General features: G+C 43.1%; 1 protein-coding gene across 3 annotated transcripts; it reads left to right on the forward strand.

Annotated features, from left to right (window-relative positions):
- Nucleotides 1-10,159: 10,159 nt before the first annotated feature.
- mkrn1 (makorin, ring finger protein, 1) lies at nt 10,160-25,422 on the forward strand. Of its 3 annotated transcripts, XM_078101419.1 has the most exons (9): nt 10,160-10,549; nt 11,493-11,624; nt 16,524-16,705; nt 16,934-17,157; nt 19,963-20,177; nt 21,334-21,444; nt 22,037-22,181; nt 23,786-23,926; nt 24,869-25,422. In XM_078101419.1, the coding sequence occupies exons 1-9, from the start codon at nt 10,476-10,478 to the stop codon at nt 24,947-24,949; spliced, it is 1,305 nt and encodes a 434-aa protein (XP_077957545.1). In that variant the 5' UTR covers nt 10,160-10,475; the 3' UTR covers nt 24,950-25,422. The 3 variants fall into 3 exon arrangements, with proteins under 3 accessions (XP_077957545.1, XP_040029279.1, XP_077957547.1); XM_040173345.2 differs by having other exon boundaries at nt 23,786-25,422; XM_078101421.1 differs by lacking the exons at nt 10,160-10,549; nt 11,493-11,624 and adding an exon at nt 13,262-13,435.
- The last annotated feature ends 68 nt before the right edge of the window (nt 25,423-25,490 follow it).

Raw genomic sequence — 25,490 nt, forward strand, 5'->3', positions numbered from 1 at the left:
CTTCAGCTGCAATCTGTACGAGAATAATGCGTGCTACATACAATTTGGTTCCTTTTTTCTGCAAAGATATAAGTTGCTTTTCTTTCTGGATGTGTTACCTGTGGATGTATATATTCAGTATTAGATTGTGGACTATCAACCTTTTTTTGGACCTGGGCACTAGCAATCAGGTCAGCAGTAGTCATTGCAAAGCTCTCGCAATATGGTTATGATCTCAACTATTGATAGGTTGATTGATTGGTAGTCAAGATAACAATGATATTATTATTTATAAAAACAAAGACTCAGTTACATCTCCTTACCTGCTTGTCTCTTGTTATTGTTAGTGGCAATGCCCGAATTGCCTCTCCCTGGCTCCAATCTCTTATTCGCACATGGTGACTTCCAGTTTGGAAACTTGAAAAAAAAAATTGAGATAATAATGAAGTCATAATCAATAGTTTTAAAGCCCTTTGCTGAGATAGTATATCTGGTAGCCTAAACTAAAGATGACCATCACGACATACAGAGAGAGTGGAGTTGACAAGATTAATATACTTTATGATAAAGTTGGACTGTTAAATAATTAAAGTAAGCTGGAAAAAAATCCTCACACTTATGATTATAAATTGTCAAGGATTTCTTTTTAAAGGATACTTTTTTAGTAGTAGTTGAGTAGTTTTAGGTGGGAAAAGAGGATTTAATGGGGATTAAGTAAAAATGATCTATAAATAAACGTTAAGTAAAATAAGTCATATTCGGTGTTACATTATCAATATATCCATTTTCTGGGTAAAGGCTGGAGGGAATATTCTATGTCACTATCCCAAGCAAGACCGGTACCGGTCCGTGGGCCGTTTGGGGCCGCACCACAAAAAGCTTATATATATATTTTTTTCTGAAAAATGTTTTATTTTGAAAATTGACCGGATTTTCTCCAAATTATGTGCGCTCGTCCCTCTAACATATTCCCCACGCGTCACCAGGCGTTTTTCTTGTCCTTTCCTGGCAATGTCGCCGACCAGCGAACACAGAGCGACTACTACATACCCCTACATACACAACTCCATCTACGTTTGTTTCGTGATCTCGCTACCCATCTTGGTAGCGGTAAAAACTGTGCGATCTCCCCGTCGCCCATGCATCATTACACGTGTCAATTGCACCTTTGCCCCCTTATGTTGACTCTCTGTCACAACTAGAAAATGCATTTCCTGCTGAAAATGCTTTGGAATGCAAAAAGCTGAAAGCTGAAATTAACTTTTTAAAATAGCTGAAAATACAGAAAGTTGAAGGGAATTTGAATACATTTGCTGAAATTACAGATATTAGAAAAGCTAAAGTATTTCAACGAAACCGCTTCATTCTGAGCTTCATGGTTAAGGTACAGATAATCATTGAGGCTTTTATTTTGCAATGATGGAATTGGGTGAGGGGGGGTTGGGAGACAGAATGTCTGTTATTCAAACTAAGAAGTTTTTAATTAATAGGCCTCATCACAAACATTACAGTAAGAATTCCCTCCATGGGGCGTTTATTTTATTGGATTGGGTGGGGGGTGTAGATAGAGAGAGGGAGGGTGAGAGGGTGAGGAAGGGAGGGGTGGTGAGGAAAAGATAGAGGGAGAGAGAGGAGGAGAAATAGACAGACAGAGCTGCTGCAAAGGGCAGAGACAGGACAGCGAGATACACAGAATCCACACCTCAAACAAATGGCCACCAGCGCAAAACTATAGCAGCTATCTAAAAAATACGACGTTTTTACGAGACCCAAGACTCGCATAGATGCGTTTTTTATGTTAGTCCGGTAATAAATACGGCTCCTGTCACAGTTTACAAAACGTGTACCTTCTGGATTTTTTGAACGGTTTTAATAGCTGAAAATGTGTTGAAAGGTGGCACGGAAGAAATAGAAGAAAAATAATAATAAGTTGAATAAAGATTCGAAGAACAATAGTTGGAATGCTTAATGCATTAAGCAAAATAAATAAATATTACAAATGGCTCCTACAACCATGTACATACAATACGCTATGTAGCCATACCCAGACATGAAATATACATCCGGATAGTTTATAAAGGTACCTTCGTTGACATCAGTCACACTTAAATAAAATATTTACCTTAACAGACAATCCGTTGAACTTGAAGATCTAAAGACTGAACTTTTTGATTCCTGCAGGGAGTATTTTAAATATAAAATTACTCCACTATTAAATATTTTGTTAGAAATGATGTTCAATCTTTTATTGGCTCTATCAAATACAAATGGCAAGATACTCAAAAGCAAAATCCATCTGCAAACCGCTTATCCTGCACAGTCTATCCCAGCCAACTTCGAGACATACAACCATTCACACACCTACGGGCAATTTAGAGTTACCAATCAATCTGATCCCCAGGGTCTTTGGACTTTGTTACTGTACTTAAGAAATTTTGGGTATCTACACTTCAGTGGAGTATTTCGTTTTCAGACGACTTTTTACTTCTGTTCCTTACAATTTCACGCAAATATCTGTACTTTTAAAAATAGCCTTGTTACTTCTGGCTTGTCGTCGTTCAAAAACTCACGCACACAAAAAACCTATCCACATAATTGCGGGGATAGAGTGAATTAGATTGTGATTGGATGAGAAGTATACACATTTAACATCCAGACACCCTATTGATTTTCTCTTGGTTTTCTCTCTTTCTCGATGCGCTTGCAGATCAGAGTGATGCCGGGTGCGAAAAGTGGTCGGTGGGAAGTTGGTATTTAGCGACAAGGACCTTCCTCCTCCTCCTGCAGATTCCATGTAACGTTAAATGAGTATCTTCATGACCATGGGTTTCCCGTAGAGGTTTTTTTCTAACTTTATTGAGAGTCTGGCACAACACAGCGAAGCAAAGTAGCGCAGCGTCTTAAATAAAGTTATGTGTGTCTTAATGTGGCTTTATAAATGAACACAAAGGGATTATGTATTTGCTCATAAAGCCTGATAAAATGGGTAATTTGGCCAATGTTTTGATAACCGACCGCTGCCAGTTCAGTGCTTCCCCACCATTTTAACAGTGGTGCGCCCCCCCCCATGACGTAGTAAACCTGGGGGAGACACTGCAGACTACCTAATCAATAGGAACAACGTGTGTGTACGTCCTCTGACTTATGTCATTAAGCCGTCACTGGAAAATAGGTTATGGTTTATCTGTTTAAGTTATATAGATACATTTGTCCCTCTGTTGTTTCAGCGTTGCCTCTCTGAATATCGCCATGTTTCCATCATGCGAACGGCAGGTCACGTGATCTGAAGGCGCCTTCTGATAATATTGTTTAGGAGGACTGACATGTTCTGTGAGCAAGGTTACACATTAAGAGTTTGTCCTTAATGGAATTTTTTCTCTTACATTACTTTTACTTTTATACTTAAGTAGTTTTGAAACCACTACTTTTATACTTTTACTACTTCATACTTCAACTTCTACAGAAGTCTTTTTAAACCCTAGTATCGGTACTTCTACTTGAGTAATGAATGTGAATACTATTGACACCTCTGGGGACCACTGTGGTAATACACACACACTGTTTGATTCTTTAGTGTTTTCTTGTTTGTTGTTGACATATCCGGTACTCTAGTGCGCTTGCAGAAGTTATATGGGAGTTAACGTGTACTGTAAACGGGCGCTCATGGGACGATATTAAAGAACCAGCCAGCGAACAACGAAGCCTCCCTCGCATTCATTTACATGGTGTCAGAAGTATAAGCGGAGTCGGCGTGCAAAGACCGGGAGAGAAAGCTGAGACGTATATCAGAGCCTTGTACAAGCTAGCGGAGCATTGTGAATTTGGCGCGAGCAGAGATGAAAATATCCGCGACTGGATCGTCGTCGGTGTACTCGACAAAAACATCTCACAGAAGTTGCAGCTGACGAAGGACCTGACGCTAGCGCTGACCATAGAGACGGTCAGGCAGTCAGAGGAGGTTGCTTCGCAAGTCAGCATGCAGGGAGAGATATCGGGATTGATACAGGAAGTTGAGCGCGGCAAATACCCCCACCATTACGGTAAGCCAAAGGAGGGAAATAAAGGACAATGTGGACAGTGTGGGAAAGTGGGGCACAGTAGAGATGAAAATTGCCCAGCCAGAAAGTCTTCATGCAATACATGCAACAAGGTTGGACATTGGAGCAGAGTGTGCAGGAGTAGAAGGGCAGTGAGTGAGGTGACAGAGCAAGCAGAGCAACAGCAATCATACTTTCTTGGGGCTGTGAGTAAAGCAGATGGGTCACCAGAGCAATGGGCTGTCGAGTTGCTGGTGGGCTCTACACCAGTTGACTTCAAAATTGACACAGGGGCGGATGTTAGCAACATCTGTGAAGAGACCTATCATTCACTCACCTCCAAAAGACCGCTGGAGCCGGCAGATATGCCATTAGACAGCCCAGGCGGCGAGCTGCAGTGCATTGGTCAGGTCCAGAGCACTGTGACCTCCAAAGGAAAGACTCACCCACTCACAGCATACGTCGTTCGGGGTCGTACTGTAAACAACCTTCTCAGCAGGCCGTTGTCTGTGGAAATGAATCTGGTGAAGAGAATCAATGAAACGGTGTGTGACAGAGGACATCCACAGACATATGGCGAGCATGAGACATTAAAAAAAGAACCTGTGAGAATACTGCTGAAGGACAATGCTCAGCCGTATGCTGTGCACACAGCACGACGCGTACCCCTCCCCATGCTGCAAAAGGTGAAGGAGGAGCTCCAGAGGATGGAAAAGAATGGCATCATCGAGAGGGTGACAGAGCCTAGAGACTGGTGTGCACCCATGGTACCAGTCTTGAAGAAGAGTACAGGTAACGCTCGCATCTGTGTTGATCTCAAGAGACTGAATGAAGCTGTGAAACGAGAACGGTATCTCCTGCCAACTACTGATGAGATTACAGCAAAGCTGAGTGGAGCCACTGTCTTCTCTTCGCTTGATGCCGCCAGAGGGTTTTTCCAGATACCATTGCATCCTGACAGCTGTAAGTTCACAACCTTCATTACGCCATTTGGTAGATTCAATTTTAAGAGGCTACCGTTCGGGATAACGAGCGCACCAGAAATCTTCCAGAGGAAGATGATGGAGACCCTCCAGGGGCTAGAGGGTGTTGAGATCTTCATGGACGACATCCTGGTCTACGGGGCCACAGAGAAGGAGCATGACTGTCGCCTGGAGAAGGTAATGCAGCGCATAGAGGCAGCTGGTCTCAAGCTTAATCGTGTGAAGTGTTCCATCAGGCGGAGTCAGCTGCGGTTCCTCGGGCACCTTATTTAACAGTCCGGGATCCGACCTGAACCCGACATAGTGGAAGCTATTCAGCAGCTACCACCACCAGCAGACGTGCAAGAACTGAGAGGGATACTGGGAATGGTGAACTACCTCGGGAGATACATACCCAAACTCTCAACGGTGGGACAGCCACTGTACGAGCTCCTGAAAGACAAGAATACATGGACATGGAGCCATGCACAGCAAACTATAACTTGAGCAAGCCCACAACGGTGTCAGCGGATGCAAGCAGTTATGGATTGGGGGGTGTACTCCTACAGCTCCACGGGGTGCAGTGGAAACCGGTGGCATACTGCTCCAGACGCCTCACTGAAGCGGAAATACGCTACGCCCAAATAGAGAAAGAAGGTTTGGCTGCTGTGTGGGCGTGCGAGCAGTTCGACAGATATCTCAATGGGCTAGAGCAGTTCAAGCTAATCACTGACCACAAGCCGCTAGTGCCTCTCATCAACAGCCGCAGCCTGGACAATGTACCTATACGATGTCAGCGTCTTCTCATGAGGCTCATGAGATTCAACCCAGTGGCAGAGTACGCCCCAGGTAAAACTCTGGTTGTAGCGGACACCCAGTCACGCAGTCCCCTGGCAGGCACGTGCACAGAGACGGACACGCACAGTGAGGTCGCATGCTATGTGGCTAGTGTGGTAGAGGGGATTCCGGCGTCCACAAGAAAATTGGATGAAATCAGGATGGTGACGATGGCCGACGCGGAACTGCAGTCAGTTGTTAGGCTCATAAAGGATGGATGGCCTGAACACATTAGCAACGTCCCCATGGTCGCGAGAGAGTACGTCCAGGTAAAATCAGAGCTGTCGGAACACAAAGGCCTTGTCCTCAGAGGTAACAGGATTGTGGTGCCTAGGTCGCTGAGAGGTGAGATCCTCCAGAAGATCCATGAAGGTCACCAGGGTCTAATCAAGTGTAGAGAGAGAGCGTGCTCTTCTGTGTGGTGGGCCGGAGTCTCCACGGAGATAAATGAACTTGTCACGTCCTTTCAGGTGTGCTGTGAACTAAAAAGGACACAACAAAAGGAACCTCTCATCACCACACCGCTTCCGGAGCGACCATGGAAGAGGATAGCAATGGACCTCTGTGAGTACAATCACCATAACTACCTAGTAATCTCAGATTACTACCACAGGTTTCTAGAGATACTACAGCTTCCCTTTACAACAAGTGCACAAGTTATTTTGAGATTGAAAGCAGTATTCGCCAGGTTCGGCATCCCAGATGAGGTGGTGAGCGATAATGGACCTCAATTTTCGAGTGCAGAGTTCAAGGAGTGCGCAAGACAACTCGATTTCAAGCACTGCACATCCAGCCCACACCACCCACAGGGAAATGGGCACGCAGAGAGAGCCGTACAGATGGCAAAGAAAATTCTCAAGCAAGCGGACCCTCTGATGGCACTGATGAGCTATAGGTCCACTCCCTGCTCCACCACAGGCTTCAGTCCAGCCGAGCTGTTGATGGGGAGGAAAATCAGAACCACACTCCCTACTCTAGAGAAAAACCTCCTGCCCAAATGGCTCAGCAGGACAGCTGTGAAGGAGAGGGACGACAGGGAAAAGGCTAAACATGCTCACTATTACAACCGTCGTCATGGAGTCAGGCCGCTACCTGCCCTGCATCCAGGAGATGTTGTGTCTTCCAAGTTGGACCATGAACACTCATTGTCTCTGCCAGCGATAATCTCAAGCGAGAGCACCACCCCAAGGTCCTTTGTCATCAAGACACAGCATGGAGCGGAGCTGCGGCGGAATCGCCGCCACCTCCAGCCAGTGCCGGTTCCCCAGCCCGTCCCGGCAGCACATGGGGAGGTCTCAGGGACAAACATTACATTACATTACATGTCATTTAGCTGACGCTTTTATCCAAAGCGACGTACAATAAGTGCATTCAACCATAGGGTACAAACTCAGGAGAACAAGAAACAAGAAAGTGCAATTTCCTCAAATAAGCCAATTTACAATTTGCTATAGATGAGTGACGTTACAAGTACAATTTAAGTGCTACAATTTGTTAGTCTTTAGTCGAGGTAGAGTCTGAAGAGGTGTGTCTTTAGTTTGCGGCGGAAGATGTGAAGGCTCTCTGCGGTCCTGGTGTCTTCAGAGAGCTCGTTCCACCATTTCGGCGCAAGGACAGCGAAGAGTCGAGACCTAGTCGAGTGTTTTGCTCTCAGTGAGGGAGGGACGAGTAGTTTTGCAGATGCAGAGCGGAGAGTGCGGGTTGGGATGTAGGGTTTGACCATGTCCTGGATGTAAGCTGGACCCGATCCATTCACAGCATGGTACGTGAGCACCAATGTTTTGAACTGGATGCGGGCGGCCACCGGTAGCCAGTGAAGAGAGCGGAGGAGTGGAGTAGTGTGGGAGAATTTCGGAAGGTTGAAGACCAGTCGAGCTGCTGCATTCTGAATGAGCTGCAGAGGTCGAATGGCGGTGGCAGGGAGACCTGCCAGGAGGGAGTTGCAGTAGTCCAGGCGGGAGATGACAAGAGCCTGAATCAGTACCTGCGCTGCCTTCTGAGTGAGAAGGGGACGTATTCTCCTGATATTGTAGAGCGTGTATCTACAGGATCGCGTTGTCGCGGCAATGTTGGGAGTCAGGGAGAGTTGGCTGTCGAGTGTGACGCCGAGGTTCTTAGCGGTCGAGGTGGGCGTTAGTACGGAGTTCCCAAATTTGACTGTCAGGTCCTGGGTAAGCGAATCTTTTCCGGGAAAGAGAAGTAGTTCAGTCTTGTCGGGGTTGATTTTCAGATGGTGGGCGGACATCCACTGAGAGATGTCAGTTAGACAGGCAGAGATCCGAGCCGCCACCTGGGTGTCCGAGTGAGGGAAGGAGAGAATTAGTTGGGTGTCATCGGCATAGCTGTGGTAAGAGAAGCCATGCAAGCGAATGACAGCGCCAAGAGAGTTTGTGTAAAGCGAAAACAGGAGGGGACCCAGCACGGAACCCTGAGGAACTCCAGTAGTAAGAGGACAAGGTTCCGACACAGATCCTCGCCAGGTTACCCGGTAGGTGCGACCATCGAGGTAGGACGAGAGAAGGGAGAGAGCAGAGCCTGTGACACCAAGTTCCTGAAGGGAGGAAATAAGGATCTGGTGGTTGACCGTGTCAAATGCAGCAGAGAGGTCCAGAAGGATGAGGACAGAGGAGAGAGAGGCGGCTCTAGCAGTGTGGAGTTGCTCAGAGACAGCAAGGAGAGCAGTCTCTGTGGAGTGGCCTGCCTTGAAACCTGACTGGTGGGGGTCAAGGAGGTTGTTACAGTGGAGATAAGAGGAGAGTTGATTAAAGATAGCACGTTCAAGGGTTTTGGACAAAAAGGGAAGAAGAGAGACCGGTCTGTAGTTGTTTTCTTCAGAAGGGTTGAGGGTGGGTTTCTTCAGGAGAGGGTTGACTCTTGCCTCCTTCAGAGAATTGGGAAAACAGCCAGATATCAGAGCGTTGTTGATGAGACAGGTGAGGAACGGAAGAAGGTCAGGTGCAATAGATTGTAGAAGATGTGACGGAATGGGGTCAAGAGGGCAGGTGGTCGGACGGGCAGAGGTTACTAGGGTAAGAATTTGGTTAGGAGAGAGGGCGGTGAAAGAGGAAAGTGAGGGCAAAAGAGGTGAGGTCGGTGGGACGCGAGAAGTAGGAGGTGGGTTTGAGAAGGAGGAGCGTATGTCAGCTATTTTCTTGGTGAAGTAGTTGACAAAGTCTCCCGGAAGAAGGGTGGAGGGGGGAGGAGGGGTAGGGGGTTCGAGGAGATTGGAGAAGATCGAGAAGAGTTTTTTGGGGTTAGAGAATGAGGATTCGATTTTGGATTGGTAGAAAGAGCTTTTGGCAGCAGAGATAGAAGCAGAAAACGAGGAGAGGAGAGATTGAAATTCGAGCAGGTCCTCAGGTCGTTTATATTTACGTAATTTCCTTTCCGACGCTCGCATGGTGGCTCTCATGGCACGGACCGGTTGAGACAGCCACGGAGCCGGAGGGGATTTGCCAGTCCGTCGTGTCGTAAGAGGGCAGAGAGAGTCTAGAGAGGAGGAAAGAGTTGAGAGGAGAGACTCTGCAGCAGCGTTTGGATGCAAGAGTGAGAAGGAGTCAGTTGAAGGGAGAGCTGATAGAACAGAGGATGCCAGCGAGGAGGGAGAGAGGGAGCGAATATTGCGACGAGCCGGTACAGAGTTAGTCAATGAGGGAGGTTTGTTAGTTATAGAGAGTGGAAGGGAGTAAGAGATGAAGAAGTGATCAGACACATGAAGTGGAGTTACAGAGAGGTTAGTGGTAGAGCAGTTTCTAGTAAAGATGTAGTCAAGGTGATTGCCGGCTTTGTGAGTAGGAGGAGAGGGACTGAGTGACAGAGCGAAGGAAGAAAGTAGGTGTAAGAGGTCAGGTGACTTCTCTGTCTGGATGTTGAAGTCACCCAGGAGGATGAGCGGAGGTCCATTTTCGGGGAAATTAGACAGGAGAATGTCCAGTTCTTCCAAGAAATGACCTAAGGAGCCTGGCGGACGGTAGAGGACAATGATGGTTACTTGTACCGGGTGAGTGATTGTTACAGCATGGAAACAATGCGCACACAATGACGAAGCCACTATGTTAGAGACCATTTCTGTCAGACAGAGTTTGGCCACACCCACATCCCCTCTGCCCGGTCAGACTGTGACCAGGTCTGGACGAGTGTGCAGAAAAGTCGACAGGCTTGACCTGTAGATAAGTGCATATTACATGTTCGGGGGGGTGGAAAGGAAGTTGTTGATGTTGACAATGTGTTGTCTGTTGATTGGTGTGCTCAAATGTTCTAATTCAAGTTAATCTCTGTTCATGCTATTCACTGTTCAAGTAGCCATTTTCAGTTTAATTGTTTCTTTGTTGTTATTGACATAACACTCAAAAGAGGGGGAGATGTCATATACGGTACTCTAGTGTGCTTGCACAGATACTAGGGGTTATACGGGAGTTGACGTGTACTGTAAACGGGCGCTCATGGGACGATATTAAAGAACCAGCCAGCGAACAACGAAGCCTCCCTCGCATTCATTTACTTTGTTAACACCGGGACACTGCTGCCTCGTAGTGGACACTACCAGGCTGGCGCGAGGTATTCGGTAAGTTCCGCCTGAAACCGTACAGATGCGAAAAAAGCCGAGCTGGAGCGGAGCTTTCCGGAACATCCGGGCTATTGCTTCTCAACATAAACAGCAATGGCGGAGGCAGCAGCAGCGTCTATGGCGGCTTCGTCAATACCAGTAGGTTGGACTAAAAACGTAACCTGCAGGTAAGATGAGAATAGGGTTTTTTAAAAACATCAAGGATGATTATGTCTTCCGTTCGATACGAAAATGTATGTTATGCGGTGGCTTGCCAACGACTGACAACAGGCGTCATCTGAGGCTGGGCTCAGTTGTCTAGCTAGTTCCAGTAGACGCTGTGTTGTTGTGTAGCTAGCTCCAGTAGACGCTGTGTTGTTGGGTAGCTAGCTCCAGTAGACGCTGTGTTGTTGGGTAGCTAGCTCCAGTAGACGCTGTGTTGTTGGGTAGCTAGCTCTAGTAGACGCTGTGTAGTTGGGTAGCTAGCCCCAATAGTGTTGTTGTGCTCTCATAGCAGGCAGGCGGAGGGAGTTAGCAGCCAGCTTGCTAGCCATATTTTCAACGAGTAACTCTGCAAGCAACAATGTAAAACTAAGATGTTCGCATACACAAAAGAACGATAAGATGAACCCAGTAATATGTGTTCATCGGGGCAAGCTGCCCTTTGACACACTGCCTTTTATAATAAGCCAACTTTTACACTAACTAGCCTAGCTGGTTGGTGGGTTTTATTTTATTCCCCTCCTATTCCTAGCACCTGCTGGGTGTCCCATCCGATCTTTTCCTGTGACCGGGTTTTGATTGCTTTTCTTAAACGAAACTGAAAGACGAAATTTACTCAGTTGTCTGGCGTGGAATGTTTTTTTCAACTGATGTGACGGTTCCGGGACAAAGGATGTCGCATATATGCTGTAAAGCTCTTTTGAGTCTAATCTGTATTTTTTGCTATTTTCTGGCTATACAAAATACATTGAGATAGATCTAGCGGGCTTGATAAACGTTTAAACTTGAGCTTGAAACTGAATGAAATGATATCAGGATTAGATTTTTTTTTCTGTTCAAATGTAAATGCCAGTAGGCCTGTGTTAGAGATTGTTTATTTACTCAACGAATGTTATTCTATATTTACAGGTATTTCATGCATGGTCTATGCAAAGAAGGGGACAACTGTCGATATTCCCACGATCTGACCAGCAGCAAACCTGCAGCCATGATTTGCAAGTTCTTTCAGAAGGGGAACTGTGTGTTTGGGGATCGTTGCAGGTAACATTTTAAATAGAAGTTTGAATCAAAATCCAACATTATTCCAATTTGGATGCATTCCGTAAAGTTTGGCTTGTGTTTGTACACAACTGGCATTTACAAGTTTATAAAAATATATCATGGTTGTCATCTTAAGCTGCATCATAAATTCCATTCTTAAAGGGGCCTTAGCCTCAGGCCCTTTGTTTGTAGAGCACGTCAAGGTGTTGCATCCTGATCCTCAAGGTGTTTCCGAATCCTGAGACGGCTGCTTACCAATGTCAACATGTTGCTCTGTTAGCTCCTTGTGAGTCCAATGAGGACCAGAATCTCTTGTCTGTGGCATTCCACAAGTAACCTGCTGGATAGAATTTTTCTACAATATAAAAATGTGTTTGAGTGATAGTGGTGCTGGTGTATGTTCAACACACCGGTCAGCATAATCCAGCTCCTGGTTTTCTCACCGCCCGTCTTTGTGTGAGATGCAAAGGACAGCATTCCTAGTACATGCATAGGACATGGACACTGATGGATGTATTTGAGAAAATCTTTTGGACAAAAAGTGTTATTTTCTCAAAATCCTACCTAATAATATACAAGTTTAGTCTGTTTTTAAATATGATGCTTGGATGAAGTGTTTTATGAAGTGTTTTTATCTTAAAGAACCATACCACACGGCTGCAGCTACTGATTATTTTAATAATCTATTAATCTGCTGACATTTTCATTATCATTTGTTGTGCACAAGTAATGCACAATTTCCTTGATCCCAATATAAGATATTTCTCATTTTCTGAGTTCAATTCTCAAAGATGGTCAGTTTACTGTCTTAGAGGACTCCGAGAACACAACATATTTGCATTTGAGAGGTTGGAACAAGTTCATTTGTTCACATATTTTGCTTAAGTGATTGCTTGGCCATCTAATGAGCTATAACATAATTGGTAATAATAATTAGTAGATATTAATTATTATGGCTCATCGATAATTTACTAATGTTACATTTGATTTTGAACTTGAAGTAAATCCCATTGACGTATATGAAGCATCCAGGTTAATTTAATATTGTTTGGAAATTAGCCAGGTAATTCCCTACATCACAATTAATATAAGCTTTTTTTGTCAAGAGTATTTTTTTCCAAAGGGTAGTGTATTGCATTTCATTAACATTCTGACAGTTAAGATGGGCCGGATTTTGACACATCTTAATGCTACCATTTATGCAAGCTCTTCTCTGTATTTGACTGCAATCTGTAGAGCTGTATTTGTTTGTAGTAAATAGGCTGGAACGTGCAGCGGCATGGACTTTTTGAGAAGTTGATTCGGCTCCCAGTCTGTGACCAGGCTAGAATACAGCAGCAGCCATCTAGCTCAGACGGTGCCTGTTCCATGTCTGTCTTCAGGAGAATCCCTATAGTTGGAGAGACACTCAGATGACCAGCCCAGCAGCAGCAAGGCGGTATTAGTTATTCAGACATTCATCATTTTATTTCAATGGTCTGTCCCTCGCATGTAGGAAGCCTTTGGTTCTGTGTATATAACACTGAGCTGCCACTGTTAGTTTGATAAGTCGCATTCCTTTTTTCCTTTTGTTGTTGTCTTATGGCTGAATTCCCATGGCTTTGTCTATTGTGATGGGCTCTGTTTTGCTCTCTCAGTCGGTGTCTGTGTCTCACTCCTTGTCTCGCTTTCTTCTGCAGCCCCCAGGGCCAGAGAGAGTGCATTGCATAACGCTCTCCATGTCCCTGTTTCCCTGAGCTTGCCACCCCCTCCTGTGCTGTTGCTTGGTTCCTCAAGTTAATTCTGCGGCAGCACCCTTGTCTCTGATTTATGTATGTATTTATGTAGTTTGGCTTTCTTTAAGAAATTGTACTTTTATTGATTCTTGTTGATCTGGTTCTGAACCCTCTTAAATTAAGGCCCAAGTCGCTTTGGGTAAACGCGTCAACTAAATGAAAAGATTCAATCTATGCATAGCTACGGCAGCTCTCCTTCCCTCCCTAGTCTTCCAGTGCTCTCAGTGGCTGTCTGGGAATAGACTGGTCCATATTGTTCTGATTGACATCAGCAGCATGCATATAGATTTGCAGTGCTGCTTTTGTACATCTGTCTGTGTGTGCACAATTGTCCTGCCATGCAAGGAGCTACATTGTTAAAATATTTTTTTTAATGTAATTTTAATATTTGCTTTGATTTGAAAATACTTTGCTTTCAGTAGTTATATAATTTAACAGCTTAGAGCTAATTCCATCTCAAATATCTATTTTATGCTCCTGTTAACACATCCCCTGAATATATTAGTTTCTCTCCCAAAAATAAAATTGACACGATTACAGTTGAACACATTGTAATGGCATTTTAACATCAACCAATAATCAGTTCTATTGAGTAGCGCTCGAACACACATCAATACCTAAATTGCCTGCAGCTTATCACCACAGTGAGGTTGCAGAAGAGCATACAATGTTATATTTATATACACTTACATAAAACTGTCAGATTAAATGCATTTTAAGATTTTTTTCTTCCTTTGCTTGTTTTGGACTTGTTGGGAAAGATATGTAGTTGTTCTTTTTCAGCATGTGCTGCGTGTGGGGCTGTGCTCCCATTTCAAACTAAAATGAAGGTTCATCTGGTTCCTTTCCACTTCAATCAATATGCACGTTTCTTCCTGAGGTAGAGGGTTAGTCAACTTCACCTTAGAGTCAAACCTAATTTGCTTCTCTTCCATTGTCTGTAAAACACCTACAGCGTTGTATTGTTTTGGCTCTTGATGTGAGTGCTATATTTAATTCTTTTAATTACTATTACTAATTGTTTTATTTTGGTATGCACGTTTGAGCTAACCCTATTTGTTAAATGTTAAGTAGAGGTTAACATAGGAGTTGGTTTCTAATTTCTCAAAATGTTTGCCAATGTAACCTGGCAATCCTTAGTGCCAACGCTTGTTCACTGCCTCCAGTGCCAGTGGTCACCTCCTACATGTGTGTGGGTCCAGTTGCAATCTCACAAACTGGCTCCTATCATTTTAACACAGCAATGTCCAAATGTTTTTTGGTCTGTTGTCCAGTTATGCACAGAATAAGCACACACTTACAGAAGATTCTGAATAATCTGTATGACACTTGTGGATAAGTGTTCTGTATTTGCGGTAGTGTCAAACTGTCATATAGAGACAGATTTCCCTGTCCCTACAATTTGACAAATGAGCCCAACTGTTTGTTCTTGGCTATTGAAGCATTCTCTAACTCCTCCTTGGCCTTCAGGGTTTTAACGTTAACCATAGCCTGTCATCTGAAACCCAGTAGAAGTAGGTGCCAGTGTCCCAGGCATCTTCTTTACAAGGCTTTATTGATCTAAAAAACTGTAGCCCTCCATACTGAAGGTCAAGCTCGCTGCTTATCATAGATCAATTGCATTAAACACATTCACACATTGCATAGTAGTTTTATATCTTTGTTAGCACAGCCAGTTACGTCACAGAGACACACACACTACATGTTTTTTTAAAATTCAATTCATTTTATTTTGTATAACCCAAAATCGCAAATTACAAATTTGCCTCAGAGGGCTTTACAGTATGTACACATACGACATCCTCTGTCGCGAAACCTACACATCGGCGCAGGAAAAACTCCCCAAAAAATGAAAAAAAAACCTCCAAGAGGAAAAAAAAAGGGAAGAAACCTTAGTGAGAACGTCAGAGGAGGGATCCCACTCCCGGGATGGACAGACTACAATGGATGCCATGTGTACAGAATGAACAATGTATAATACATTCAATTCCTATGACAGAAATTATGCAAGTAATTGTGAGTAGTAAGGCAGCAGGACCACTGCAGGGGCAACCACCATCAGATAGAACCACCATCAGAAGCCTGTGGGGAGGGAGAGCACAGAGACTTTAGGAGAGGGTAATGTTGGTTTATGATTACAGTAATATGGTTAATATTTCAAATGACAATGATGATGGCAGCAGCAGGTGTCAGCAGGGCCACTCAGTTCAGAAGGAACTATGATCTACGGAGACCTACTAGGGGAGAAAGCACAAAAAACTCCCGGAAAGAATCTGAATTAGTCATGTGCATTAATAAAACGTGAATTATTGTAGAACGAGAGCATGAGAAATGAGCTTGGTGTGTCCTAAGAAGTCCACCGGCAGTCTAAGCCTATAACAGCTTAGCTAAGGGCTGGTCCGGGCTAACCTGAGCCAGCCCTAACTATAAGCAAAATCAAAGAGGAACGATTTTAGCTTTACTATAAAAGAGCAGACCGAATCTGCCCCCTGGACTGAAAGTGGAAGCTGGTTCCACAAAGGAACCAGCCAAACAAAGGAGAAATTCAAATATAAATATGTCCCAAGAGTAACGCATTTAAAAGCATTTGGAATTGCAAAATTTGAAACATTTTGGGCCATATTATCCTCTGGCTCTGTAGCTTTAATCTCAATGTACGAACATGGTGCAGTGGCTGATCATATTGTTTAATAAGTTTAACTCTGACACATCAAACCTGTTGAAAAATGTAGGTGGCCCAAAACAAGTTTGTAAACGGTTTCACCACCCTGCCCCTCCATCACATAATGATCTGTGCCAAACATCGGACAGACCTAAGTCCCAGATCAATAGAAATAGAAATCCAGTCCGTTGTGACCAGATTATCAAGTTATGTAGGCTATCATTTCTCACTTCATTCAGACTGTGTGTTGAATGACAGACAGCGTTTACTTACGCTTAGAATATTCTGCTCTTTCTGGATTATTCCTTTGTTGGACAATTTATATCCAGCCACTACTATAGGGTTACTCTCTTTCTCTTCATTAAGGAGAAAAGGTGTGAAGCCATTCTCATTGTGCGTCTTTTACAGAATCAGCAGTAGATTGTGTTAACTGCAACAATCCTGGTCCCTGTGCCTCCTCAGGTTTGACCACTGTAAACCAGCAAAGGACGAGGAGTTTCCAACCCCACAAACGCTGCCGCTGCCCTCTGCCTCGCTGGCCAGCTCGTCAGACCCGGAACCCAGTGGGTTAACACCTGGTTCAGAGGCACAAGACTGGGTCAACGCTGCTGAGTTTGTTCCTGGACAGCCGTACTGTGGAAGGGGTGAGTTGTCAGCATTGATTACGTGTGTTGTATTGAATCTTGTGAACACTTTATGGAAAGGTCTTTTCACACCGGCATCATAATAAATAAATAAATAATAATAAATGATTTACAGTTGTGTACAAAACATGAGAAAAGTGATGAAAAGTTGCCCTTTGAGGTTGAAGTTTAAAAGGAACCATTTTGAGGAGGGACATGAAATAAATGTAAACGTGTTTCCTTGCACAGCTGAGCCAGTGGACCCTGAGAGCAGTGCCCCTCTCTTAGAGACCTTGGACGGTAAGGCATCGCAGGGCGACAAAGAACTGAAGAAGCAGCTCTGTCCATACGCAGCCGTTGGAGAGTGCCGCTACGGAGTCAACTGTGCCTATCTCCACGGCGACGTGTGTGACATGTGCGGCCTCCAGGTGCTCCATCCTACCGACAACGCCCAGCGTTCCGCGCACACTAAAGTAAGTCTGTCACAATTTTCCTGAAATATTTTAGAATCACCATGGGTGGATAATAAAGCAAATAAGTAACAACTGATATGCCGGCGATGTATTACTTTCATTGATTGAAATGTTGTTTGATGTCTTTTTTTGCCATGTGAAATCCACAGTCATCCCTGACTTAAAATCAAAACGTAGAGTTGTGAAGAACTTTTGTCGGAAGAAATGCAGAAATGCAGACGCAAGACCCCCTTGCGTGTCCCTTTCACACCTCCTTGCGTCCTTGCGTGTGTCGAGCCATTTTTCTAGGCTTGCGTCGAAAGCGACGCAAGCAACGCAAGCCTCCCGCAGCGCACAAGGCTGCGATTGGTACCTTAAATTACCTCACTTTGGTACAATTAAAAAAAGAAATGCAGAGCATTGTTAAAATTAATTTGATTTTCAACTAATCACATAACTGCGCCCAACAAGGGGTATATTTCTATTAATACTTGAAAGGAGGGAGCATTGTTAGCTGTTTTTTTTTTTATTGGCGTGTCCAATATCTGTCCTGTTCATCCCAGCTTAGTGTTGAACAGAAAAGAAGGTGGCAGATTAGTCATTGTCAGTTGTCATAAAGAAGTAATATCTTTGCTTGCTGTGTTGCTGTATTTTACAGAGAAGACATCATCAGCTTGGTAATTAGATAGATTAGTTAATATTACTAATATGACAAGTGATATTTGTGACTTTTTGGACAGGGCTATAGTGCTGCAACCTGCACAAACACAATTATTACCTGGTCAAACAAACCTATAGCTAAGCTAACATTATCTAACTGTCGTCTACGCCAGTGGTCCCCAACCACCGGGCCGCGGACCGGTACCGGTCCGTGGGCCGTTTGGTTCCGGGCCGCACCACAGAAAGCTTATATATTAGAGATGCTCCGATCAGGTTTTTTGGTGCCGATCACCGATCACTGAAATCAGTATCTGCCGATCCGATAATACCGATCACCGATAAGTATTATCGGTGTCGATTTAAGCATTCTATTTATTGTGTAGCATTATTTATGAAATTAATTATTCTTAACAACATTGGTTTTGTATTTTAAGTATTTAAATTACGAGACGAGAGAGTATCATGAATTGACAACCATCCGTTTTATTGCAGGGAACGTGCAACATTCCAATGTAGAAAAGCTCTCTCGCTTACTATAAAATGTGTAAATAATAATAAATATTAAAACAATAATAAAAATATAAATCTTTAAATGAAAATCACAACAATAGAATAACATGTGCAACATTCCACTCTAGAGGCTCTCAATAGAACTTGGAGCTTATAGGAGGAGATAAAAGACAGAATAAAGATTAAAGGTGCACAGGAAGTCAGCGATTAAACAAAACATGTATGTCTATCTGTATAGTGTCTCACTCACTCACATACTTCACTCACTCAACTCACTCGGAGAGGGGGCATACTAGAGTATTCAAACCTTACTTCTGATTAAGCAGCATCACTGGCAGATTTGCCTTGATAAATATAAGCATCTCAGCATTTTTAGGAGTCAACCTGTTCCTCTTCTCATCTAAAATATGTCCTGCTGTGCTGAAAAGTCGCTCGCTATCTACACTTGTACAAGGTGCGGAGAGGAAGACTCGTGCTGCTTAATAAACTGCGCAGTTAGGCTCAGCATAGACACAGGACAGACACTCTAACTCCAAATGTCACTCGTGAAGCTAACTGCCCTGATGTTGTCGTTCATAAGGCTCTCGATGTGCGTGTAGACATTTCGGTATAATTCCGGCAGACAAACATCAGTTAGGTATTTTCGGCCCGGCAGCGTATAGCGTGGATCCAAGCAAGATACAAGGCGTTTGAACCCGGCGTCTTCCACAACAGACATCGGCTGCTGATCAAGGCATATGAATTCCATTACCTTTGCATTTAATTCCTTTCGTCTCTTGTTGTCATTGCTGTATGGTTGCTGTCGTTTCAATGTCTCTGTTACGGTCAGCTGAGTGAGTGGCGTTTGGGAAGAGGTTGCACGCTCTCTGTCTTTATCTGCCTTAACGCTCGCCAACTTCGTAAACTCCTCAAATTCCTTGATGTGACAAGCTTTCAAATGCCGTATGAGGTTCGTGGTGTTGAAACCCCTTCCTCCACGGGGGAACTACTTTTGAGCAGACGTTGCAAACTGCAAATTTATTATCTTTTTCCGACACCATGTAATATTGCCAGACCGGCGAAGCCATTTTGTCTCAGTGGTTTCACCCACCCGCCACCGAAGACGGGGGCCAATGAAATTTAATAACATGGAGAGACAGCCAATCACAAGCTTTTCAAAAAAAAAATCTGATCGGCCAAATTTGATCGGCTGTTTTGAGAAAAATAAAAATGTGTTATTTTGAAAATTGACCGGATTTTCTCTCCTAATTATGTGCGCTCGTCCCTCTGACCCTCTGACCCGTCCCTATTGTCCTTTTGCCGTACACGGTGCCTCTCCGGCCTCAGCAAGCGTTGGCTAGCATTAGCACCGCAGTATGTTTGTTTGCTAGATTATGGTCTGTTCCCCATCATCGTATGTACCTACATCCCAGTTGCTGTGTCAGCTAGTAAGTATTTTTTAGGGGGATCTTATCTGACTGCATTATGTTTTGAGGAGATTTCTTCGCGCTTCCTTCCCAGGTTCACTCCCTTTGTGAAATAAGTGTACGGCCCCAGGGCGGCACACTTTTGTGAATGGGTAACCTCTCACAGTTATTATGCTACATTATCTAGGATCACAGTTTAATGCATACCTTGCAGGTTGTGATGTGCTGGTTTAACCGTTCCATCTCTTAGGCATGCATCGAGGCCCACGAGAAGGACATGGAGATTTCATTTGCCATCCAACGCAGCAAAGACATGATGTGTGGTGTTTGTATGGAAGTGGTGTTTGAGAAAGCCAACCCAAGCGAGCGCCGATTTGGCATCCTCTCCAACTGCAGCCACTGCTACTGTCTAAAGTGCATTCGTAAGTGGAGGAGTGCCAAGCAGTTTGAGAGCAAAATCATCAAGTGAGTCACAGTTTTGGAAGTGTTTACTGGTTCGATCCCTCAATGTAAAATGGTTTAAATCTGTATCGCAGGTAGATTTTCTGATGAGAAAATATAAAAATCTGTAGAACCTCAAACCCTATGACCAAAAAAAAGGTATTTATTGCACAGCTACTTCACTGAAAGGGACACCTAGTGCAAAGCAAATTGTTGTATTTGATCATGGGATCATTTGTTTTGATAGATAGATAGATACTTTATTGATCTCTCAAGAGGGAAATTTTGTTATCACAGCAGCATGTACAGGGAAGAATAGAATAAAAAGATTCACATTATATACACATGTACAATATAATAAAAAATATTAAATTATTAAATTAAATTAAGTAAACTAAACTGAAACAAAAGAATAACCTTCAAAAGACACAATAAAAATAATTTGTAAAAGGAGAAGAGGAAGGGCAGCAACATCACAGCAGTACAGGGTTGTTATTGTCGTTATTTGGCCAGAGATGATTTATTGTTATTGCACTGGGCAGAAATGATCTCCTGTATCGGCCCTTGTGACAGCGGAGCTGAAGGAGTCTGTTGGAGAACGTGCTCCGTGCTCCCTTTGTTTGTTTGTCGCGTTATTTGCCTGTTTTTTTCTCGGTTCATAATGTAATCCAGAGGCAAGCAGTGAATTCCATCGACCTGCATTCAATGTATCTTTAGTCACATGTCTGCTGATATAGTACAGCTGCATGAACCCAAAATAAACTATTTTGATCGGATTTTGTTGCAATAAACGGATAAAAGGAATCCCAAAATAAGTACACAATGATGCCAATCTGATATCAAATATATTTTAAAATACTCAAGTTTTCACAATAGAGTTTGGATTGATCTTTGCTAGGCTATGCTTACCTATATAACGCCATCTCGTCATAAATATGGCATTGTTTTATGGTTTGTACCATATGGTTTTTACACATACATTTATTTACATAGTTTTGTCCTTTCTCTGATGAGGTATCGTTGAGCTCTGGTTTTAAGGTTTTAAGTATATATTGTAGCCAAAGGGGAGCACCTACTATATCAACTATAAAAAAAGTGGTTTTATTTATAAAATAAGTACAAATCACTTTATTTTTCTAAGGACTGTTTCCACAATTTGATTTTTTTTTTTTTTTTGCAGATCTTGTCCGGAGTGTCGAATCACATCAAACTTTGTCATCCCAAGCGAGTACTGGGTGGAGGATAAGGAGGACAAGCAGAAACTCATCCAGAAATACAAGGATGGCATGGGGTACACAGATCATTTCCTACACTTAGGAAAAGTTTGTAAAAAAAAACAACTAAAACTAAACTATCTTTGCTGGACTGGCGTTATTTCTACCAGCTGGTCAAAGAAACAGGGACTACAGCTGCCACTGTAGCTTTCACTAATGCTAAAGCTTAGTTTTCTTTTCTAGTTTCTTGGCTTTTAATCCGACAACGTTTCAAAAACACTTAGTCAATGCTACAAGAGTTATTTGGGGCTAAGTTTTATGAATGTTAGATGTTGATGGGCAGGTATCTATTTATGGCAGCTCTTCCAATCATAATATGAATGGGTGTCAATAGGTGAATAAGGATGTAGTGTTAGAGAGGTTTGAGTGGTCAGAAGACTACAAAAGAGAAATAAAAGTACAGTCCATCTACCAAATCTTGGATGGTGATTCTGCAGAAATAGTGGAAAACTGGAGTGGGCGGATGGTCCAGTGTCGACCTCAACTCTGGAAGATGGACGTTGACTCAGTCGGGCTTTTCAAATGAAGACAGAATTTTCCTTTTGTGTTTTTCAAAATATTGACAATGTAATCTTTGAACTTGCTGTTGCTTGCTTTTGTCTTCTCCAGGACCAAACCGTGTCGATACTTTGATGAAGGTCGTGGAACCTGTCCTTTCGGCTCAAATTGCTTCTATAAGCATGCCTTTCCGGATGGACGGCTGGAGGAAGCGCAACCCCAGCGAAGACAGACCGGATCCAACAGCAGAAATCGGGTAAGAGTTCATACTCCCTTGTCAGATCTGCCCATTTCATCAGTAATTACAAGCGTTACCCAGATTGATTTTGACAACAGCAACAACGCTTTGTCTTCTGAACTAATCGAATGAGCAGAAAAATAAAAGCCGTCTCTTAAAATGTTCAGTGTGGCTTTTGTAGAGAAAATTTAACTGATGAAATGCAAACAAACAAACGTATAAATAAACTGAGAATACCAATGTGATGTGTTATGGAAGTTTATCAAATCAGACTTTTTTATTTTTATTTATTTAAATCTCCAAGAACCACATAACTAAATGAGACCTTCAACGGGTAGTAGGCCAATTATGTCGTGCATTATCATGGCTAAATGGCTGCTGGGAGAAACGGTCATCTCGGTCCCGCTAACTATCGGCCGAACCGGGTGGAAGGGGGATAGAATGGCACCCCCGGCCAAAAGAAACAAACCCGCAGTCCGGAGGAACCGACAGTAGTTCAGTTTGAAAGACTGGATGAGATGGTTGTGACTTAGGTGAGACTTTTGGTTAGTTGTGTTGCCTCTTTTCGTTGCCAATGTTTTTAAACAAAGTTAACATACTGGCTCGTTCACGTCTATTGGCTCTCTCATTTGGCGTAAAGCCAAAATGTTCCCATAACGGAGCTGAAGATTGCAGCTTCGAAACCAGGTCTATTTTGACTATAGTGGATACAGTGGGTTTAAGCATTCCCTCCCACTGTCGGTGTCCGCTCGGTGCGTTTGTGGAGACGCTGCTTAAGCCCTGCCTCCGTTTTTGACAAAGAAAGCAGACGAGAACAGAGGCAGCGCGGCCGACTAAAATGTCGGTGAAATTTATTTATATGTAAAATGAATATAATATATTCCAGCACCAAAAATGATCGTTCTTATTTTCAGATATTTTGCAACAGGTCTACTGAAGACGACAATAACATTTCTCCCAGACAAACCTTCCTAGAGGAAGCTAGGGGAGAACCAACAGCAAACACTCAAATCACATCACTTTTCAATCATGAAATTATCTTAACTTTGCCGTTTCAACGATAGAACACATAATTTCAGTTTGGGTGGTTAATGCTGAACACTAAGCGGACGTCTGTGTCTCTTCCAAAGCATTTCCTTCCTTTTCATGGACTGATATCATGTAATGGGGGAAGGCGACTTTTGCCCTTCAGCCTCAGAGTAGAGCATCAGTTCTCGCTCTACACGGATCCTCTTTTTACTGGCTAAGAAAGCTGCCGCTCTATTCCACGTGTGTGCTTCAATTCAATTGGCTCTGAGGATTTGAACAAGAGGCGGAACTTAGAAGCCGGCCGAGGAATGGCCGAGATAGAAAAAAGTATTATGTACTGATGTTTTCATTTTCATAAGTGTTTCCCTTCATTGTGACTCCAAGAATTTTCAAGATAAACATTTAGTTTTCATAAATATGCCAGTTTTAGTGTGTAAATGCAATTTCGACGAGAGGCCTAAAAAATGTCCAGTGCTAAAAAGGTTAACGTCCGTTGTTGTTTCTTTTTTAATATACATTTTTAGACCAGACATTTATTGTCCTTCTAATACATTCTTCTTTGAGGCTACAACTCTCTCCCTTAATCCTACCAGAACTCAAGACGAACACCGCTGTGGGACATCTTCGATGAACGGGAAAGCACCGACTCATTTGACAACGAGGACGAGGAGATGGTGACGTTTGAGCTGAGCGAGATGCTTCTCATGCTTCTTGCTGCAGGAACCGACGACGAGGTGACAGATTCAGAGGATGAATGGGACTTGTTTCATGAGGAGCTGGACGATTTCTATGAGATTTACCTATAGCAGCGCAGCCCACAAACCTCCACACCCCCTTTATGTATACTAGACTCTAGAATGGACTGTCTTGTGCGAGTGATGGACAGTAGCTTTTTCCCCGCCCTCTGTATTGTGGCAGTGCTTTGTAGCAGGCCATAAATAAATGAACTTTTAAAAGAAGAAAAAGTCCAACAAGTGTGCTCGTGCTAAACATTTCTTAGACAGCTATCCTCGTGGGTCTATCTTGTGCAATTCATGTTAAAATGAAAAAAATGACAGTCAATATAAGATTTAAGTCAATATAAGATTTAACAAATTATAACTTTCTTCAAATATTGCTAATAAACATTGTCAAGTTTCTTTGTGGGTGTGGGTTTGACTTGTTAATCATCTACCAAGGTGTTAATATGTACTTCTGAGACTGAGGATGCACTCTTACTTAGTTGGCAATTTACTGTAATTGTGATTTAGCATGATTTAAAAGTGCTTTTTTGCCCTTATTAGTTACTCATAGCAATATACTGCGCTGATGTTAAATACACTCACCATAATCATTCATGTTGTACTGAAAAGTATTTACCGTGCCCCCCCCCCTTCATGGTTCTAAAGTCAGTCATGAGTTGAAAAGACAAATGTAATTAAAGACAAACTGTCCATCAAAGCCCAGACAATGGAACTCATGTAGCGTTGGTGGCTGTTTGACACGTGACCCTGTTTTTTTTTGGTTGGGGGGGGGGGTTGTAACTTACTCATTTCAGCAACTAAAAGTAATTTTCTTAGTGATAAAACACTAAAATGAATTGAGCACACTAATTTTCACTAAAATGTTTCTGTTTTCAATGCTGCCGCTTGTGACGGAAATCTATACTAAACAAAGTGTGCTCCCCTATCTGCCAGGCAGCTGTGAAGCCGGCCCATTCTGCTGTAATGCATACTATGAGTGTGTGTGTGACACAGATTGCAGATTTAGGACCCTGATATATTATATAAGAAGTCCTGGAACTTGGCATGGGTAAGACCTGAGTGGCCCTCAACTTCCTCTTCTCACTCTCTCTTTATCCTCAGAATAGTCAACAAAGCTTTAAGCCATTAGAATGAAAAATGCTTTTTCCTTGATCTGGGTCCACACAACTGTCAAATAAAAGAAAATAAAGAAATGTAAAGTTAGCTGAGCATATAGAAATACCTGTGGTACCAAGTCCTTCCCCGGAACCAGGCTATGAGTCCGCTCTAATAACTCTTTCAGCAGTGTAGAGAATTCCAGAGCTGAGAGACTTTTCTCAGTGTTAATTGCAGGTTCTCTTCTGCTGAGAGGTTCTTCTACTGACTTTTAGTAGCCAGTTTCAACCTGTTCAACTCCATGTGAATGCATATGTTTATACTGAAATGTGTGTTTTCTATGTTCCACAGCCATCCATCTCAACTTGAAATTAAAGTTTATTATCAATCCACTGGGTTTAGTCTAAATATGTTTCTCTGTTGTCTTGTCACTGTGTGTACAGTTATGATTCTGTTTATG

This window comes from Gasterosteus aculeatus, chromosome 4 (assembly GCF_964276395.1).
Source record: "Gasterosteus aculeatus chromosome 4, fGasAcu3.hap1.1, whole genome shotgun sequence".
NCBI classification, from domain to species: Eukaryota; Metazoa; Chordata; class Actinopteri; order Perciformes; family Gasterosteidae; genus Gasterosteus; species Gasterosteus aculeatus.

Coding starts and splice junctions, on each gene's coding strand:
- mkrn1 (XM_078101419.1), top strand. CDS start 10,476: ATGGCGGAGGCAGCAGCAGCGTCTATGGCGGCTTCGTCAATACCAGTA. Junction 10,550..11,492: donor ACTAAAAACGTAACCTGCAG/GTAAGATGAGAA, acceptor CTATATTTACAG/GTATTTCATGCATGGTCTAT. Junction 20,178..21,333: donor TTTGAGAGCAAAATCATCAA/GTGAGTCACAGT, acceptor TTTTTTTTGCAG/ATCTTGTCCGGAGTGTCGAA.